At 44.6% G+C, this 20731-nt stretch overlaps 1 protein-coding gene across 1 annotated transcript in view; it reads right to left on the bottom strand.

Moving 5' to 3' along the window:
* The window catches only part of GTF2F2 (general transcription factor IIF subunit 2), a 61960-nt gene that overhangs the window by 4616 nt on the left and 36613 nt on the right, over nt 1-20731 (bottom strand). The window contains exons 7-8 of the mRNA XM_079975535.1: nt 16399-16498; nt 14291-14434 (exon numbers count right to left, since the gene is read on the bottom strand). Of these exons, the coding sequence (XP_079831661.1) occupies nt 14291-14434; nt 16399-16498 (244 nt within the window). The remainder of the gene's footprint in view (nt 1-14290; nt 14435-16398; nt 16499-20731) is intronic.

Here is a 20731-nt window from a genome sequence, read left to right as displayed (position 1 = left end):
GATCAGGTAATGTTTCCTTTAGTCTTGGAAAACGATAAGGAAATATGAGAAACAGAAAACATATTGCAAAGTGAATTAATGTAGGGTATCTGAAGGATCTCCAGTTTAGTCTTCTAATGGGGTTGGGGGCAGCTGTTACCCCAGGTTACCCCATAAGTGTCAAGGTGGTGGTTGGAGAGACTGGGTGACCTACTGTGGCCAGTCTAATCCAGGATGAGTTTTGCCCCACAATGCCTCCCTGTGGTTACAGGCCTGTGACACAGGAAGAAAATAAAGTGTGTATCAGCTCTGGAGCAGGAGGTCCATGAATGACAAGCTTCTGATGTGTCATTTTAAGTCTGATTTTTCTCATTTCCTTTCTGGGTGAATACAGAAAGCATTGTAATCGTGGTGGATGCAGTTTGAACATAGATTCTACAGCGTATTCAGAGCAGCAAATGTCTGCTCAAACCACTTGCACTACACTTAATATGTTAGATCTGTTTTCAGCATGTTTTAGCATTTCACTGCTGCAAGGATTACTCATACAATATCCTCCCACCACCAGATGGCAGCAACTCATCATATGAGCATCCCCAAAAAGATTTTCAAGAGGGAAAACTGCAAGTAATAGAAGGCACCATTCTCGACCACTGCTCTGCACTCACCATAGGCTTCAAGTGTGCCTTTCTGCAACTGATGGTGCAAAAGGGTGTAGGAAGTACGCAATATAGTGGTACTTATTGCCGTATTCTGGCCAAGTTTCTCGTGGTTATTGGAAATAACCGACTTGGCGATGAGTGCACCATGGCTTCTTCCAGGGCATCTAGACATGCTAAATGACTGTTCTGCAACCTGGTCCGCCTTAACTGTACTTCTCCAGTAAGGCTGCCTAAGGTACAATTCTGACACTGAGGCATCTTTCCACATTAAGGAAAAAATTTGTGGAACCCATGGAAGATATCCACCCCTTTGCAATCAACAATAAGCCTTCATATCCCTGCCAAAGAGGCATGGAGTTTGATAAATAGTTGGCCACCTTGCTAGAAAACACACTACAGTGGTGCCTCTCAAGACGAAATTAATTCGTTCCGCGAGTTTTTTCGTCTTGCGATTTTTTCGTCTTGCGAAGCACGGATTTTGGAAAATCACCAAAGTCTTCAAAAACCTCAAAAAAGGCTACCACACCGCGTGCTATGAGTTGCTCCTCGAAGTGAATGCACGGTTTCAAGAAAAAGGAAACAAACTTGCAAGACGTTTCCATCTTGCGAAGCAAGCCCATAGGGAAATCCGTCTTGCGAAGCAACTCAAAAAACGAAAAACTCTTTCGTCTTGCGAGTTTTTATCTTACGAGGCATTCGTCTTGCGAGGTACCACTGTAACTGCATTGTAGGGTCACATGGGTATTTTCAAATTTCTAGTGAAAATATAAGCCGGCTACACCAGTTAGGCAACTAGAAGCACATGCACAGTGCCTGCAGATGAAGGCCAGAACCAAGAGGTAAGTAATCAGCCCTGGCAAAAACTCTGAAAAGTGAGTTTGATAAACACTTAGAATCATAGAATTGTAGCGTTGGAAAGGATCACAAGCCTCATCTAGTTCAACTCCCTGCAACGCAAGAATCTTTTGCCCAATATGAGACTTGAACCCACAAGGTTGAGATTAATAGTCTCATGCCTTTCAGAAGCCCACCCAAGTTTTCCGTGGAGATTCTGGTACGTACTGAGTGAAATAATATATGCTTCATGGGATCCACAAAAACGCAGGCGTTTCCCTGCTTGGTAGCATCTACGATGGTCTAGGAAGACTTTGCAAGTCAGGACATTGCCAGCACTCCATGCATCGGCTTTGGTGATCACACGCTTGAGGTGACAGCCAATTTTGTCTGAGCTCCACCATAACCAGAAACCTCTCCACTGATGCTGAGCTGGACAAGTGTATTGGCAAGGCAGCTCCGGCAATGGCTCACCTCTCCAAAAGGGTCTGGGAGAATGTGATGCTAACGACCAATACCAAGATGAAGGCATAGCAAGCTTGTGTGTTGAGTGCACTGCTTTATGGAAGTGAGTCCCGGGCAACTTACAACCGACAGGAGCGACGCCTCCGTGCCTTCCATAAGCACTGTGTCAGGAAAACTTTGGCACAACAGACTCAAAAATATTTGCTCTCCCAAGTCCACATTCCCAGCATGGTCACACTTCGGCCTCAGCAATGTCTACACTGGCTTGGTCATGTCCACAGAATGGAAGATGGCAGGATCCTCAAGGATGCGCTCTATGGGGAGGTGGCTTCAGGCCCCAGGTGAAACAATGGTAAAAAAGAGAAGCAATTGTGCCTCATGAAACTTGAAAAACACATGGTCGTCTTAGTGCTCTACAAAGAGCAGCCCTTCAACTCTCTGATGAATGCTTACTGCAATTCTATTGATTCATTCATTTGGGACTGCAGCTGTTCAAGAAAGCAAATTTGGGTGCTGTGATACCCCTGGAAATGCCTCCAAATATAAATACTGCAGGGTCACTTCCGTGGAAAACCTTTACATCCTTATGGAAATTCATGAAGCAATTCATGATTAGGTTGCCAGTGTCGCTTCAGATCCTCATGCAGTACCTAGAGGCGTCAAAGGGTGTTAGCTCCTGAAAAGTCATCTGATACCAATGTGATTTCAGATCCTTTTAAACCCTTTGTGGCTCCAGAACTCAAAGAAGCAGAGTGTAGAATGAGAAGAGTGTGTTACCCGTAGAACTTTCCAAGATGCACATTTTATTCTCTTGCTTTGCAAATATATTAGCTGTGTTGACCCTCCCAGCTTCCCCTGTCAAAAATCAGCAACTGGAGTCTACCACTCAAAGTCAGAAAGAGCTGTCACTCCAGTCTATTATCATGTGACTAATCATGTAATATACTGTAGAACAGAAACTATACACTCACTCTGACACTGACTAACATAAGGAGGCACAAATAACCATTAACAATTCTGATTGTGGACTGTTGGGAGGATTAAGAACACACAGCCACTCTGGGCCAAGACAAGAAATGGACTGGCTGATGGTTACTGACAAAGGTCTTAACTGCATCTTCTGCCTTCAGGCATAAGAGGGCAGTATAACCCCACCATGCCATTGTTTACTGCCTCTGAATAGGCATGACTAATATTGGTCTACGAATTCAAACAGGTCTGCTCTGAGATTAACTGGATGCAATCCAAAGAGTGCAGTAATATTATGAACACTTATTTGGTAGTAAATCCCAATGAAATCAATAGGATTAACAGGATCTGCTAACTGGGCCCCAAGTCTTGATCTTTATGTGCAGTGGAAGCACACTGATACAAATTCTGTTGGGTGACATTTTTCAACAACAACAACAACAACAACAGACTGGGTTGTCCCAGCCAATCTGGGTGGCTTTCAACAAATTATAAAATCACAATAAAGCATCAAACTTCCCTAAACGGGGCTGACTTCAGATGTCTTCTAAAAGTCATCAGTTTATTTGTTTGACATCTGATGGGAAGGCATTCCACAGGGTAGGTACCATTACTGAGAAGGCCCTCTGCCTGGTTCCCTGTAACTTCACATCTCACTGTGAGAGAACCACCAGAAGGCCCTCGGTGCTGGACCTCAAGTGTCCGGGCTGAGGTATACAGGTATACAAGTGTCCGGGCTGAGGTATATTCAAGTATACAAGGCCAAAGCCATTTAGGGCTTTAAAGGTCAGCGCCAACACTTTAAATTGTGCTTGGAAGCGTACTGGGAGTCAATGTGGATCTTTCAGGACCAGTGTTATATGGTCCCAGCAGCCACTACCAGTCACCAGTCTGGCAGCCACATTCTGGGTTGGTTGTTTCTGAGTCACCTTGAAAGGTAGCCCCATGTGGAGTGCATTGGATAAGTTCAAGAGATAACCAAGGCATGTACCACTCTCAACTCCATCAGTATGCTGGGTCTCAGCTGGCATACCAGATGGAACTGGTAGACAGTTGCCCTATGCCACAATGGACAGCTGTGAGTCCGGAATGACTCCCAGGCTTCACATCTGGTCTTTCAGGGGCACAGTTACCCCATTCAGGACCAGGGAATCCCCTGCACCTGTTCGTTCTCTGTCTCCAAGAAACAGTACTTCAGTTTTGTTGTGATTCAACCTCCATCAACGAACCTCCATCCACCCATCCTCCAACTGCCGCCCACACAGGACGTTCCCATGATTGGGCCTGAAACCTGATCATCGTTGTTGTTGTTTAGTCGTGTCCGACTCTTCGTGACCCCATGGACCAGAGCACGCCAGGCACTCCTGTCTTCCACTGCCTCCCGCAGCTTGGTCAAACTCATGCTGGTAGCTTCGAGAACACTGTCCAACCATCTCGTCCTCTGTCATCCCCTTGTGCCCTCCATCTTTCTCAACATCAGGGTCTTTTCCAGGGAGTCTTCTCTTCTCATGAGGTGGCCAAAGTATTGGAGCCTCAGCTTCACGATCTGTCCTTCCAGTGAGCACTCAGGGCTGATTTCCTTAAGAATGGAGAGGTTTGTTCTTCTTGCAGTCCATGGGACTCTCAAGAGTCTCCTCCAGCACCAGAATTCAAAAGCATCAATTCAAATCAATTCAATTCAAAGCAGGCATCTTTTAATTTCCTGGCTGCTGTCACCATCTGCAGTGATCATGGAGCCCAAGAAAGTAAAATCTCTCACTGCCTCCATTTCTTCCCCTTCTATTTGCCAGGAGGTGATGGGACCAGTGGCCATGATCTGCGTTTTTTTGATGTTGAGCTTCAAACCATATTTTGCGCTCTCCTCTTTCACCCTCAATAAAAGGTTCTTTAATTCCTCCTCACTTTTGGAAGGGGTCCAAATAGTCCAGACGTGCCTGGAGTTGTTTCTTTGACACCCACTCGATCACCTTGCCCTAGAGACTCTATGGCCATAGTAAGGTAAAGGTAAAGGTACCCCTGCCCGTACGGGCCAGTCTTGACAGACTCTGGGGTTGTGCGCCCATCTCACTTAAGAGGCCAGGGGCCAGCGCTGTCCGGAGACACTTCCGGGTCACGTGGCCAGCGTGACATCGCTGCTCTGGCGAGCCAGAGCCGCACACGGAAACGCCGTTTACCTTCCCGCTGGTAAGCGGTCCCTATTTATCTACTTGCACCCGGAGGTGCTTTCGAACTGCTAGGTTGGCAGGCGCTGGGACCGAGCAGCGGGAGCGCACCCCGCCGCAGGGATTCGAACCACCGACCTTTCGATCGGCAAGTCCTAGGCGCTGAGGCTTTAACCCACAGCGCCACCTGCGTCCCTGGATGGCCATAGTGGTGGGGTTCAAAGATTTTTATTTTTTTTTAAAGAAGTGGTTTGATAACCACTTCTTTAAGGGGGTCTGGGAAGGCTCCCTCCAAGAGGGAAGCATTCACCAACCCACGGACCCCAGGATGGGAAAGGGTTGAGAAGAAAGGTGGTTGGTTTTACTCATCCAAGCAGCCTCTCCACATCCTCAGAGGTAACAGGTTGAAATTGATTCCCTACAACTTGACTAGACAGAGAGCTGGCACTCTCCCGCCCTGGCCTTGCTACCAGGGTGGAATTTACCACCTTCCAGATTCAACCAATTTTATCTGCAAAAAACTTTGCAAAATCATTGCAGGAGTACTTGGAGTTCTTACTGGACCCTGATGACGAAGGTGGTTCTACGAACTACCAGAAAGAGTCTCCTGCAACTGTTTTCTGCTGATGCAATGGGGGCAGCAATGAAGATGTTCTTTGCCTCTGTCATTGCCACTTGGTAAGCTCGATGTTCAGTTCAATTCAGAATGAGTCTTTCACTACTGTCACTCTAGCCATCTCAGTGATTATCTCATCGCCCTCAGACCTGGGCAATACCACAGAACCGTTCGAGCTCCATGCATTTGGAGAGGGTGCTTTTGAGCCAGACAGTCGATAGCCCTGGTTAACTCCACATTCCAGTGGGCCACCAGGGAATCAGCTGAGAGGCTATCACTCTCTGAAAGCCATTTGGATCCATTAAGTGGTGGGGGCAGACCATCAAACTGGTCCCACCTCCCTGCAGAGAAGTCTAGTTGCACCAGGAAGTAATTTGACCATGGCACTTCTTTTGTTCCACTGGAACTTAGTGTCAGATCACGCACGCCGACAGAGGTAAACACCAGATCTAAGCCATTGGCTTAGGGCCAGATTTATTCAGGGAGAGTCCCATGGAGGCCATGCTTTCCACAAAGTCCTGAGCTGTCAGGAACAAATGCTGCCAAAATAAAATTGCCCAAGAGGACCATTAACAATGCCTAAATGAAATTAACCTAGTCTGTCAAGCTGCCAGCTTTACAAGCTAATTACTGACATCTAGTAATCAACAGACAGTCAAGCACAAAGCAGCCAAATCAGGTACTTTGCAGAGATGAAAAAGAATACAAAGATAAAGCTAACAAACTGACAGCAGAAAAGGGCACATTTTGAGTAGCTAAATTGGGAAAAGCAAGTACTTAGAAATTAATTTTAATACAGTACTGAAAGGGCTTGGAAAACTGGCTAAGCAAAAGCTTTGAATACTAAGATTAATTTCACCTTGTTTAACAAGTGCTGAGAAAACTTTCAATCAGAAGAAAAGCAATGAACTTGTCTCAACATGACCCAAACTTCCTTTCTCTAATCCAGGGGTGGCCAACTTCCAAGAGACTGTGATCTACGCACAGAATTAAAAACTGGCAGTGATCTATCCCCATTTTCAGGGGTTCAGGTCAAAGTTTTTTTTAGGGGGTTCGGGAGGCATAAGTTGCTTAGCTTTTTGGGGGCGCAACATTTTTACATTATTTTGGGGTCAAAGAGAAACAGCAACTCACCGAAGGATTGCTGGGGGGGGGGGGGGAAACAGTCTCGGTTTGTAAACTCTGTCTTCCCTACTCCAACAATGATGGAGGGTGGGGCAGGGCGAGGGGGAAGGGCCAGCGATCGACCGTGATCAACTAAAGCCTCACAGGGATCGACCAGTAGATTGTGATCAACCTGTTGGACATCCCTGCTCTAATCCACTCACTTGGTTCTACATAACTGTTCTCAGTAGGCTTCCTCAAACTCGGCCCTCCATCTGTTTTTAGCCTACAACTCCCATCATCCCTAGCTAGCAGGACCAGCGGTCAGGGATGATGGGAATTGTAGTCTCAAAACATCTGGAGGGCCGAGGTTGAGGAAGCCTGGTTCTCAGTCTCTGGGAGCTGGCAAACAGGGCCAGTAAACTGGAAGATTTGAGAGGCATTGGTGGAAAAGACAGAACAAAGTGAGCTTGTGCCTCTGGGGCTAAGGCTGGTTGCTTATCTAAGGCTGGTTGCTTGCTGTTAGAAGGCTTGTTTGTGTGCTTTTGTGTGTTCTTGGCCATGTGCTGTACTACAGCACATGGTCTGAGGGAGAGGAACTACTGCTGAGAAAGGAAGTGAGATGGAGCTAGCAAACCCCATTTCTACATCACTGGGAGACTGCAAACAGGGGTGTTTGTGAAGGTGTTTCGCAGGAAAAAGCTGAAGTGTTGTGTTGGAGTGCATAGGAGCAAGAGACATGGATAGCGAGAGCTGCTGCAGTGACCAGCCGTGCCAGTGGCTTGTTTGTTTTTCTACCTGAGGAATTACACAGTTTTACCTGCAGCAAGTGGCTGCCCTGCTGGAGGAAAAGGCACAACTCCTTGAGGCACTTTGAGCTATCAGTGAAGATGAAAAAATTCTGGACAGAGCAGAGCAGGCTGTTCTGGGAGAGCAAAAGATGAGGAATGCTGTACGAAATTGCTGTCAAACATAACTATGCATGAGTGTTAGTTAGTGCATGAAGGGGTTAAGACCACAGAGTTGCATTGCTAGACTCAGGTCATGCTTCTTATTCACTTTACTTTCCTCACTCTTCATGCCATACAACCAACCAGAAAGGACATGTCTGAATTTGCTCCAAGTTCAGAACGCATGCTTGTAATAATCTTTCTGTATTCTGTACCTGTGTTCTTTTTGCTGCTACATGGAATAACGTGTGAACCAGACCTTTGGATTTTGTCAGTAAAGCTTTTAAACTTACTTATTAACAGTTGTGTGGTCTGTTCATTGTCAGAGGGGTAGAAAGAGGGGCAAGCACTAGAATAGGAAAGGGTTCTAACAACCTACATTCCCAAGCTATGCTTCTGCTGAACTCTGCAACTGTTTTAAACTTTGCTGCAGCCTCTCTCCTGCTGGAGAGAATCCAGGAATCTGGCCAATTCTGTTGTTAATTACCCATATGTGGGTCACAGATCTTATTTCCCCCCAACAGATGCCTCTAGAGAGGAAGATCACCACATGCAGCAAACAAACATGTGGAAGAACATGGCCTTTATCATGTGAGGTGAATTTTATGTGGTACAATTCATTTTATTTTTTTATTTTTTAAAAAAGAATTTATATAGTTACATACAGCCTGTTACGTTTGTGTTGTTATCAGTTTTGTATATATGTGGCAAAGGGTTTGGTTGTGTTTTGAAGGAACTGGGACAGAGCAATGGGAGCTCACCCCGTCACTGGGATTTGAACCACTGACCTTCTGATTGGCAAGCCCAAGAGGCTCAGTGGTTTAGACCACAGCGCCACCCACGTCCCAAGGTACAATTCATTTTAAAAACATATGTCTGTGATCTAAAGTCTGGCATTAACTCCAGGCTTATGGATAATGACAATACTTGGCCATTTTCCATGGAAACTTGGCACAACAGCTTTTTAGTCCCTTTCCATTTGGTATTCTAGGGACAATTCTCATCCCAGAGAAAAGTTCTCTGGAATTCTCCAAGGACAAAAAGTGTGAACTAGGAGGCCCAGAAGAACCTGGCCAGGATAGAACCCCATAATGTCTATCTTGCGGTTCCTGAATTTGCCACCAAACCAATTCCCAACATTTTTGTAAATGCTGGCTTAAGAGTTAACCACAAGATTTGTTAAGATTTGTTATTTGTTCAAATCCATAGAAAAGTACATTCACACTCTTGCTTTTAAAAGGATGCTTGTTAAATTGTTCCTGTTTAAATTGCTCCCTTGAAAGTCAGGTTTTGTTTTTTTCGAGAAAACAGATTGGTGATAATGGCAATAAGATTGCACTTGCAGCACAGAAGACTGCCAAAAATGCATTTTATAAAAATGCATTTGGTTACAAGAAAGCTATTAATGATCCTCAATACAGATTTTTAAATAAAGTGTAAGCTGTTCATACAGCATAATAAGAGCATATTCTGGGGAGCTAAAGAGTTCATAAACATTCAAGCCTTGAGTATTACTTTTCAGATATTACAAGGATGATAAATACAAGTGAGAAATATAAATGTCTCAGGATGACAGAAGGATTCACAGAAGCGTTTGGACACACTTTGGAGTACTCAAAGCATTTATCACAGAATCAAAGAATTACAGAACTGTAGGGTTGATGACTAGGGACGCAGGTGGCGCTGTGGGTTAAAGCCTCAGCGCCTAGGACTTGCCGATCGAAAGGTCGGCGGTTCAAATCCCTGCGGCGGGGTGCGCTCCCGCTGCTCGGTCCCAGCGCCTGCCAACCTAGCAGTTCGAAAGCACCTCCGGGTGCAAGTAGATAAATAGGGACCGCTTACCAGCGGGAAGGTAAACGGCGTTTCCGTGTGCGATGTCACGCTGGCCACGGGACCCGGAAGTGTCTCCGGACAGCGCTGGCCCCTGGCCTCTTAAGTGAGATGGGCGCACAACCCCAGAGTCTGTCAAGACTGGCCCGTACGGGCAGGGGTACCTTTACCTTTTACTAGGGTTGATGACAACAAAGGTCCGTATAGTTAAAGCTATGGTTTTCCCAGTAGTGATGTATGAAAGCGAGAGCTGGACCATAAAGAAGGCTGATCACCAAAGAATTGATGCTTTTGAATTATGGTGCTGGAGGAGACTCTTGAGAGTCCCAGGATGAGATGGTTGGATAGTGTTCTCGAAGCTACCAGCATGAGTTTGACCAAGCTGCGGGAGGCAGTGGAAGACAGGAGTGCCTGGCGTACTCTGGTCCATGGGGTCCCGAAGAGGCGGACACGACTAAACAACTAAACAACAACAACAACAAGGGTTGATGAATTGGAAGGGATCCCAAGGGGCATCTTGTCCAACCCCCCACAATGCAGGAATCTCAACTACACCATCCATGACGATGGCCATCCAACCTCTGCTTAAAAACCTCCAAGGAAGGAGAGTCCACAGCCTCCTGAGGGAGTCTGTTCCACTGTCAAACAGCTCTTACTGTCAGAAAGTTCTTCCTGATGTTTACTCAGAATCTCCTTTCTTGTAACTTGAAGCCACTGGTTCGAGTCCTACCCTCCAGAGCAGGAGAAAAAAAAGTGTGTTCCCTCTTCCATGTGACAGCCCTTGAGATATTTGAAGATGGTTATCATGTGTCCTCTCACGTTCCTCTTTTCTAGGCTAAATATACCTCCTTCAACCACTGCTCATAAGGCTTGTTTTCCATACCCTCAATCACCTTGGTTTCCCTCCTTGGCACATGTTGCAGCTTGTCAACATCTTTCTTAAATTGTGGTGCCCAGAACTGGACACAGTATCCCAGGTATGGTCAAAGGTGGAACAGAGCGGTACTATCACTTCCCTTGATCTGGACACTAGACTTTTGCTGAAGCAGCCAAGAATAGCATTAGCCTTTTTTGCTGCTGCATCACACTGATGACTCATGTTAAGCTTGTGGTCTACCAAAACCCCTCGATCCTTTTCACATGTACTACTAGCAAGCCAGGTGTCCCCTATATTATATTTGTGCAGCTGGTTCTTCTTGTCTAAGTGCAGAAGCTTACATTTGTCCCTACTGAAATTCATTCCGTTAGCTTGGGCCCAGCTCTCCAATCCGTTAAGGTCATTTTGAATCCTGGTTCTGTCTTCTGTGGTCTTAGCTACAACTTCCCAGTTTGGTGTCATCTGCAAATTTGAGAAGCATCACCTCAATTCCTTCATCCAAGACATTTATATAGGCGTTGAACAACAATGGGCCCAGGACAGAACGCTGCTATACCCCACTTGTCACTTTTTTCCAAGATGACAAGGATGTACCGTATTTTTCGCACCATAGGATGCACCGGACAATAGGACGCACCTTGTTTTAGAGGGGGGAGAAGAAGAAAAAAAAAATCTCCGCCTCTCTGCCCAGTGCCCCTTCAGCGAAGCGGCAGGAGGCGCTGCACAGAGAGGGGGAGAATTTTCCCCCTGTTGTTTTCCCGCTCTAAAACAAGGTGCCGTTCAGGTGGCTACCATGGAAGCCTGGAGAGCGAGAGGGGTCGGTGTGCACTGACCCCTCTCGCTCTCCAGGCTTCAGGTTCCTTTCGACCTGCTCTTTGGGGCTGGCGGGGGAAGCCCACCACCAGCCCCAAAGAGCAGGTCAGGGAGCAGCGGAAAGGCGCAGCAGAGAGGCTGCTGCCATAGTCGCGCATCACTTCTCCAGCTGGGAGAGGGTCGCGGGGCTATGGCTTCTTTAGCCCTGCGCGCGCTCTCCCGGCTGGAGAGGTGACGCGCGGCTATAGAGGATCCTGCCATAGCCGCGCGTCACCTCTCCAGCCAGGAGAGGGTCGCGAGGCTATGGCGTCTTCGCTCCATAGGATGCACACACATTTCCCCTTCATTTTTGAAGGGGAAAAAGTGTGTCCTATAGAGCGAAAAATACGGTATGTCTGTATGTATGCCATCTGCCATGTTTGCTTTAGTTGAGATTCCTGCACTGCAGGGGGTTGGAGTAGATGGACCACTGGGGGTCCCTTACAACTCTACAGTTCTGTGATACTCAATAGCTCCAGGTGGGCTGTGAGCTGTAGAATCCAAGAATTACAAAACAACACTGTGGACGACTGATTTTCACTTCCGTCTCACACTATTGAAGACCCGCAATAACAGGCCTCTGTCAAGCCCAATATGGTGACGCAGCCTCAGCATAATGAAAACAACAACCCAGAGAGACTGGAAGGCGCAATTGACACAGCAGCCATGATTGCTTTAATTAAAAAAGAATTAGCTGATGACTGGGATAAGGCATTAAAACCACTAAGAATATTTTTCACTTCACCCAGTGTATCCACAACAGCAAATAGACATGGAATTTAGTATGAAGAACAGAGCCATCTGACAAAGTTGCAGCTTGAACATGTGCAAGATCAGACTCGCTGTCAAAATTTGCACTTTAGAGTGGGCCTAATGGGAAATTTTTCTTAAAGGCCTGCTACACAACTCCTGTCTGACAAATGGTTCAATTCATAAAACAAAGATCTATATAGCATTTCCTAATAGATGACGCTGCAATACAATTTTGGGAGGGTCAGTTATGTTCAGAACCTACTGTTATATTAACTTGAGATGCAGTTAATGCATTTGATTGCTTGAACTGGCAATCTCTTTTTGCAATTTTATGTTCCTTTGATGTAAGCACATCTCGGGTCAATATGGTGCAACACACAGGCCCAAGGTTCGGTGGGACTGAATGGGACACGTTCTTCAGCATTTCTCATTCTCAAAGCTCATTCAGCACTTACTAACAGCAGTTAAATTAGTGATAGCAAAATACTGGAAATCTCTAGGTACAAACCTGTTTGAAGCCTGGTTCTCACAAGAATGGGACATTTATGGACAAATTAACCGTTCTACAAAGGAAGCGCCACATCAGGGAAGAAACCAACACTTTCTACACAGCATGGTATCCCTTTATTGACTTTGTAAAATTGACTGAGCATGGTTTCCAACAGCCAACATCACATGGAAGAAAAACTATGGAACAACACCTTTCTTTGACTGCCTATATTGGAATTGAGGAGACTACAATCCTTATGTGATACTTACCTTTTACACTTGCCAAAGCTCCATATTTCATATTTAGTAAGTGTTTCTAGGTTTTTTGTGTTCAGTATTGTTAAGTGACATTTTTTTAAAAATCCAATCATATACATTTTTTTAAAAAGAGGCCATGAATGCCTATTTTTATAGAAGGCAAACCGTTTCAAAAGAGATCATGAATGAGAATGAAAGCATTGCACAACTTTATGAGGAAGACCCATAGAATCATGAAATTAGAGAGTTGGAATGGATCATGAGGATCATCTAATCCAGGCACCCCCAAACTCGGCCCTCCAGCTGTTTTGGGACTACAATTCCCATCATCCCTGACCACTGGTCCTGTTAGCTAGGGATCATGGGAGTTGTAGTACCAAAACATCTGGCGGGCTGAGTTTGGGGATGCCTGATCTAATCCAAACCCCCGCAACGCAGGAATATTTTGCCCAACGTGGGGCACAAACCCATGACCCAGAGATTAAGAGTCTCATGCTATCTGAGCTATCCCAGGTTTGTTGATGTTGTACATCAGGCACAAACTTAGCCAGGGCTATTATTGTGGCTCCTTACTGAATCTCTTGCAGACCATTCAAGCTCTGTTGACCCTATTATATCTGCTCATTACCTGATTCCCAGCTCCAAGGTCTTTCAGATTCTGTAACTATTATTAGCTAAGTGACATACCTGCAATCATTATGGGCAGTAAGTGCTAGTGGAGGCCTTGCAACGATAATCCCAAATGCAGTAACTCAAGTTTTCCCCACAAGGGGGTGGGAGGGGAGAAAGGCTCAATTCCCCGTCTTCAAGGAGCAGATGGCAAACTTTGCTCTTAGAAACAGTCTCACCTACAGTCCATGTGCTGCAGAATCTGTCCATTATGGGTGGAATTTGGCTTTGACAGAAATGGGAATCATCATGGATGCTTTAGTTGAGTTTTCTTGCATTGCAGGGAGTTGCACTAGGACTAGGTGACTCTCAAGAGTCCTTTCCAACTTTTCCATTCTATGATTCTATGCACTGGAACTCCACACCCTAGAGAGAATCCTAGAGCAAGAGGACTGACATGCTAGCAACAAATTCTAAAAGGCTTGAAATCTGAATCTAAACGTTGAATGGGGCACAGGGATTATTAATCATTAAATGCCAAATAGTCAAACGCTTCCAACTGTTCCATTACACAAGAAGCATCTCAGTTTTCGTTTCTTTTCTCACTTAATCCCCGATATGTGAAGAGTTACTTTGTTGTGTTTCAGAACTTGTGGTTTATACACCGATCAGGAAAAACAACAAAACGTAACCAATTTGCACGGCTTTGGATATTTTTAAACATGCAGTTGCAATGTCTATTATTGGAAACAAACAAACCTGTATGTGCCGATTCATTTAAAATGCATGTTATGCACATGTTACATACTAAAGAATTTGTCTTAATAAGTTAATGTATTTATCAGTGACAAACGGCATCCATTTTCAGAACAAGCACTTACCACCGGCTGTTTCGTTATGTCCACTAAGTCCTTAATGTTGTAATACTGATGTTTTTCAAAGGCTGAAAAAAGCATGTCCAGTACTTGCTGCTTTTCAGCCCGAGCCCTCTTTCCATCTTCCTTTTTCTTCTTTTCATAATCAATCTGTTAATCCAAATGGCAAAAATTTTTAATGGTGTTTTTGAGAACCACCATATGAATTTGTAGCTGCAAGGAACAAAGCGTGGGGGGGGGGTCGAATCAGTTCTGCTTTGGTATAAATAAGAATCTTCTTAACTCTTAGTTGAGGCACAATGAAAGATAAACCAAATTATAAAACAGAGTGAAGTCCCCCAAAGTACTTCATCCCATTTATGCTTTGCACTGTCATTCCTTGAATCTGAGAGCAGCCAATTGCCTAGGGCCTCTTGCTAACCATTTTAATGTGTTTCTAGTTCCACAGAAGAATTATTTTACTGTAAGAAGTGGCAATCACAATTAATTCCTTAAAAAAGACCAATTGTTTCTTTTATATAACTTGTTAAGCGTACCTGTTATGTACGCTTTACTTGGGATTCCTGCACTTCAGGGGGTTGGACTGGGTGACCCACAGGGTCTCTTCCAACTCTACAATTCTATTGGATTCAAGTTTACAAGAAATGAGATTCTGACTAAACACCAGGAAGAACTTTTTGACAGCAAGAGCTGTTCAACAGTGGGAGTCTCCCTTGGGAGGTTGTGTATTCTCCTTCATTGGAGGTTTTTAAGCAGAGGTTGGATTCAAGGCTCATCACAGCTTTAGGAACATAAGATTAAAGGGCTTGACATGTAGGCAAGAGAGGATTATGTTCTCCTGTCTCATGAACCCGCTGGATTTCTTTGAGAGAGTTAACAAGCATATAGCAGTGATCTCCAGTTGACATAGTGTACTTGGACATTCAAAAAGCTTTCCACAAGGTCAATGCACCCCACAGTTCCTCCCCCCCCCCTCAAAATATCATTTTAAGTGGGGGAGGGGAGAGAAGGACTGTGGTGTGAATTGACCTTGTAGATAGCTTTATTTCATGTCCTCTTAAAACTGTGAATTCAGGAAGAGAATTGCATGCACAGTCAGTATTTTTTGCAGGCAGGAGCTTAGAAAGATCAAAATGCATATATAAAGTGATGTTTTGGTTCTAAGTCGATGGTGATAAAAGGCCAGCATCTGCCAACATTATTTTATTTCTTCAATGATGTCTCTTCTTGTGGTGTGTTCATCTTCAGGCAATGCTCAGGGAAAAAAAACCATTTACCTAATGAAAACAGATATATCCCTGCATCAGCTCGCTGGAGCCTTCTCCTGAGAAAATGACTGTGCTGGCCATTTTCTCTTTTATGTATTTGGAGAGCAGATACACACCCAAGCAAGGAGAGCTTAAGTCCCAGTGAGAGCTTATGACATCACCTACTGAGTGTTCCTGGCAGAGGCAAAATTTGAACTGGGGATTTCTGCCCAGAGTGGCTTGGGAAGCCCAGCCAGATGGGCGGGGTATAAATAATAAATTATTATTATACATTTGGAAGGAATGTTTTTTCAGCAGCAGCATCCCATTATGCTTTTCAGCATGTTCAGACGGCAGGTCAAAACAGTTCTATTTGATCATGTGTTTTACAGTCGTATTATTTTTTTAAAAAAAATTCATTCCTGCCACTTCGCTGGGTGTTTCATTGCACTAACTGTTGCTGAAATATTCTTTAATCCAATCATTTGCTTTATTGCTTTAATGTTCTTTTATTGTGCCACTAGGCTGACCCGGCGTTGTGCCGATTATACCTCTCCTTCAATTAAAACGTGTTGAGGTATTTGCTAACTGTAAAAATCAACTGAACCTCTTCCAATAACAATTTGAAAGCAAAAAAAATTAAAAAATTAAAATGGGTATGCACAGGATCTGGACCTTTTAAAATAGATTTATAGAAGTATGCTCTTATGCTGTTGTATAATACAGAAGACTTAACAGGTCAACTTAAACACATATTACAGTTGGACTGAGTGCTGAATTTCATCTCTTGAGTTGAACTAACCACCTAGTGATTTGGCAATATTAGTTTAAAAACTACAATAAAGGCTAGCATGAAAAGTAACTCACATTATATTGATGATTAGCCACAGGTTTGTAGTTAGTGGTTACAGCTTTGTCCAGCTGCATAGTCCAGCTTACAGGTTTAGAAGACTCTTCAATCTGAAGCCTAAAAAAGAGACAAAAGAAATTAAAAACCAGTAAAAACAACATATGCTCATAATAGTTTGGTTGTATTACATATCCTGTCAGAGGTGCCAACTTGAATAAAATATGGGGGGGGGGCAGGTAAGCCCTACCCTGCGTAACTGACCGCATGATGTTGTGCATGCACACCATTTGAATGGCAATGCCCATCAACTGGGGGGAGGCTGGCCCCCTCAAATATTTTAATGGGGGACAAAGAATCCTCAGCCCCTAGGTGTTGGCTCTGTACAGTTCTTATCAACCCCACCTAGAAAGGATACAGTACAGGTCGACAAGCAAAATGAATGCAAACTTCTAGTGTCAAATTTGTTCCCTAGAATTTTAATTTTTTTTAAAAAAAAACAAGAAATGATTTTAAAGAAACAATTACAAATCAAGGTGTAAATAACTTTCTTGCAAGCCTGAACTCATCCTGAGCTTAAGCCTGCCTGATATCCACCCTTCTAGATTCAGATAGGTAGCCGTGTTGGTCTGACGCAGTCAAAATATATAAAAACATTGCCCAGTAGCACCTTAGAGACCAACTAAGTTTGTTCTTAGTACAGTATAAGCTTTCATGTGCATGCACACTTCTTCAGATACCTGTGTGGCACATACGTAGCTAGGAGCACTGATGGCATACGGTTTCAGATCAGAGTCCATATATCCAGAAACACCTACTGTGATAGTGCCAGTACCTGAGATGATGAGGTGTCCTGGATTTCCTGGTTTGTGTATTTTGGGTAGAAGATAGAAGGTTCCTAGTCAAGGTTCTGTTGGTGTGTTTGAGAGGATCTGTTCTTGGGTGTGTGGGGATAGCCCATTAACTATCTTGTTCTTTTTTGTATTCCTGTGTGGGGTCTGAGTCCAGTTTTTTTTTTATAAAAGGCCCTACTGGAGAGTTGTCTGTGAACCTCCTGGATGTAATCAGTTTTGTTCATGATGATGACAGCTCACCCTGAAGAAGTGTGCATCTGAAGAAGTGTGCACGCACACAAAAGTTTATACCAAGATTAAACTTACTTGGTCTCTAAGGTGCTACTAGACAATTTTTAATTTTTTTATATATATTTTGATATTCACCCTGCAATTGTTGGCTCCTCTGGGATTCCCCCTTTCTTCCGTTTCTTACTCATGCCCATTTTAAATCTCAGCTCATCTGCCAGCTCCTTATCCAGCCACAATGGTTTCTTTAGACGCCTCTCACTTTCCTTTCTTGTTGGAACTGTCTGCCTTTGGGCCTTCAATATTTCACCCTTAATAAACTCCCATCCATCTTGGACAGCGCCTGGAATGCAAAGGAATGAGCTCTATCGGCCCTAGCCCTGCAAGGCACCAAAGGTTGATAAAGGTCATTCTTCTGCGAACCAGACACTGTCAGTGAAGGGAGTCCCTCTGCCACCAGCACCGGAGGGAAAAACGTGTTCCATCGGCTCTGGTGCCGCACAATCATGACTTCCTTTGTTCGAGGACCAGAGCACAATGGCACCTTAGCAGTGGCAGTGGTTTCACACGTGGTATACCACTGAGTGAAGGCGCCATCATGCTCTGGCCCTCACACCAGTCCAGGACGATGTATCGCTACATCACCCAGGCCTACTAGGTGTGGTGTTGAATCCAGGCCTAAGATAAAAAGTGCTGCTACCAAGTCTGAAAACAGGTCGAGGTAAATATATTTCTGACAGTTATTGTAAGTTAGTTCTCGAAACTCGCCAGGAGAGGGACATTTGTGTACCCCTCTCGTATAATGTTCATAGGTATTGAACATTATATAAAGAAGCTTGTGTGCTAGCTGAGAATCAAGGTCAGAAGCATAGACGCAATTTCCCTTTTTTGTATCACATGTTGGCCCTAATGAACTTTGACTAAGAGCAGATCACTCAAAGTCTATTCAGTATACGAAACTGTCGTTCCACCAGGAAATTTTAGAGAATTATTATTTCTAAAAGCACAATGTCTCCAAAAGCATGCTGTTACCACATTATGTTCCTTACACCTACGAGTGGAGTTTTTCTTCTAGGCTAGCATCTCATGCACATTCCAGATTGAACAGTGAGTCATGAAACTCTTGTTATTTTCCTGACTTTTATTATAATGACAATATGCATCCAACAAGCATGACTGATTTCTCCATATGATACATAAGATAGAATGGAATCAAACAGGGATAGCTATATAAAGATACGGTTATGTGAAAGGTTCATTTAGTTCTACATCTGAGACCGCTTAATGTTGTACCTGGGGTTATTAACAGCCTAAATTTCTCAAGCAAGAGGATTAAGCATCAATAGTAGTTTATGCAAAGAAAAAAACAAAACAAAACAAACAAAACAGGAACAGCAGCTAAAGAATAAAATGTCCAAGGTTCAAATTTCATGTCAGCCAGAAACTCTCAACTTCATCCACCAACCACCCCAATCTGTAATATGGCTGCTATAAGAATTTTCTGTTTTTAGGTTTTTCTATTTTATCTGTGCTTTTGTGGTTTTATCTGTAAGTTGCCTTGAGTCCCAGTCTGGGGGAAAGGTGGAATATAAATATATATAATAAATGTTTTGGATGCTTAAAAACTCTATATACATAATTGCTAGGTATGATTATTCAATAAATAATACAACGAGCTTTTGCAGTACAAAAAGAAAACCATGATATCTTTGTAACTCTCTGATCTTAGCCATCTGGATCCCAATTTGGCTGGATACTTAAGTACTTGGACATAAGCATATGAGCAATCTGAAGAGTTGAGTTGGAATATAGTGACTGCTGTAGTCAGGTATGCAACGTAACCCCCTCATCCCCATCATACTGAACAGAAGCATGAAAAAGAGCAAACAGGGGATGGAAGAGCAAAATGCACAAGTTATCATCCAAGCAGAAAAAAAGGAAAACAAAGGAGGAGGGAAATAAAGGCATAATCATGGCCACTGGTCCCATCACCTCCTGGCAAATAGAACGGGGAAGAAATGGAGGCAGTGAGAGATTTTACTTTCTTGGGCTCCATGATCACTGCAGATGGTGACAGCAGCCACGAAAATATAAGACGCCTGCTTCTTGGGAGGAAACCAATGACAAACCTAGACAGCATCTTAAAAAGCAGAGACATCACCTTGCCAACAAAGTTCCTTACAGTTAAAGCTATGGTTTTCCCAGTAGTGATGTATGGACGTGAGAGCTGGACCATAAAGAAGGTTGATCGCCGAATTATGGTGCTGGAGGAGACTCTTGAGAGTCCCATGGACTGCAAGAAGAACAAACCTCTCCATTCTTAAGGAAATCAGCCCTGAGTGCTTACTGGAAGGACAGATCGTGAAGCTGAGGCTCCAATACTTTGGCCACCTCATGAGAAGACTCCCTGGAAAAGACGCAGATGCTGGGAAAGATGGAGGGCACAAGGAGAAGGGAACGACAGAGGATGAGATGGTTGGATAGTGTTCTCAAAGCTACCAGTATGAGTTTGACCAAACTGCGGGAGGCAGTGGAAGACAGGAGTGCCTGGCGTGCTCTGGTCCATGGGGTCACGAAGAGTTGGACACGACTAAACAACAACAACAATTGCTGTCAGGGCTATCACCAACCACCCCAGGAAGGTGCAACATCCACCAAAGGATGAAGCTGCCGAAAGGGCCGGGAGGACCCCCTCTCCTTGGCCTGGCACAAACCCGTTCCAGGCTTGGAACGTCCCATGGGCCTCCACCCTCCAGCGCTGCTCCTAGCATCCTCCCTGTCCCCTTGGCAGCAGAGTTGAAGGGGAGGAAAGCCCTGTGAGTGCTGGGTGGGGCCCCCTTTCCCAGCCTCTGCCATGCCCCTTGTTGGGATGGTGGCAGCGAGGCAAGCCCAGTTCTGCCGCCTTCCCCACCCCAGCCCAATCATCTGCAGACCACTTTGCCTTGCATAGCCTCACCGATACCCAGCAGGCTTGCTGCCAAGGTGCAAGGCGAGCCCCCAGGCACACAGGCGGGCAAGCAGCCCTCTCTGCCTCTCTCTCCTCCTTCTTCCCCTCCATCACCACAGCCGCCTCCACCTCCCCTCTTGCCGGAAATGCCCATGGCACCTTTTTCTTCTAGGAAAAAAAAGCACTGGCCTTAAGTATGCATACAAACTCAATGAGAGGTGTGAGCTTGATTTTGCCATGTAATCTCATTTGTTGTTGTTGTTCTTTAGTCGTTTAGTCGTGTCCGACTCTTCGTGACCCCATGGACCAGAGAACGCCAGGCAC

This window comes from Podarcis cretensis, assembly GCF_951804945.1.
Source record: "Podarcis cretensis genome assembly, chromosome: 5".
Lineage (NCBI taxonomy): Eukaryota > Metazoa > Chordata > Lepidosauria > Squamata > Lacertidae > Podarcis > Podarcis cretensis.
This window is presented reverse-complemented; position numbering and strand designations above follow the sequence as displayed.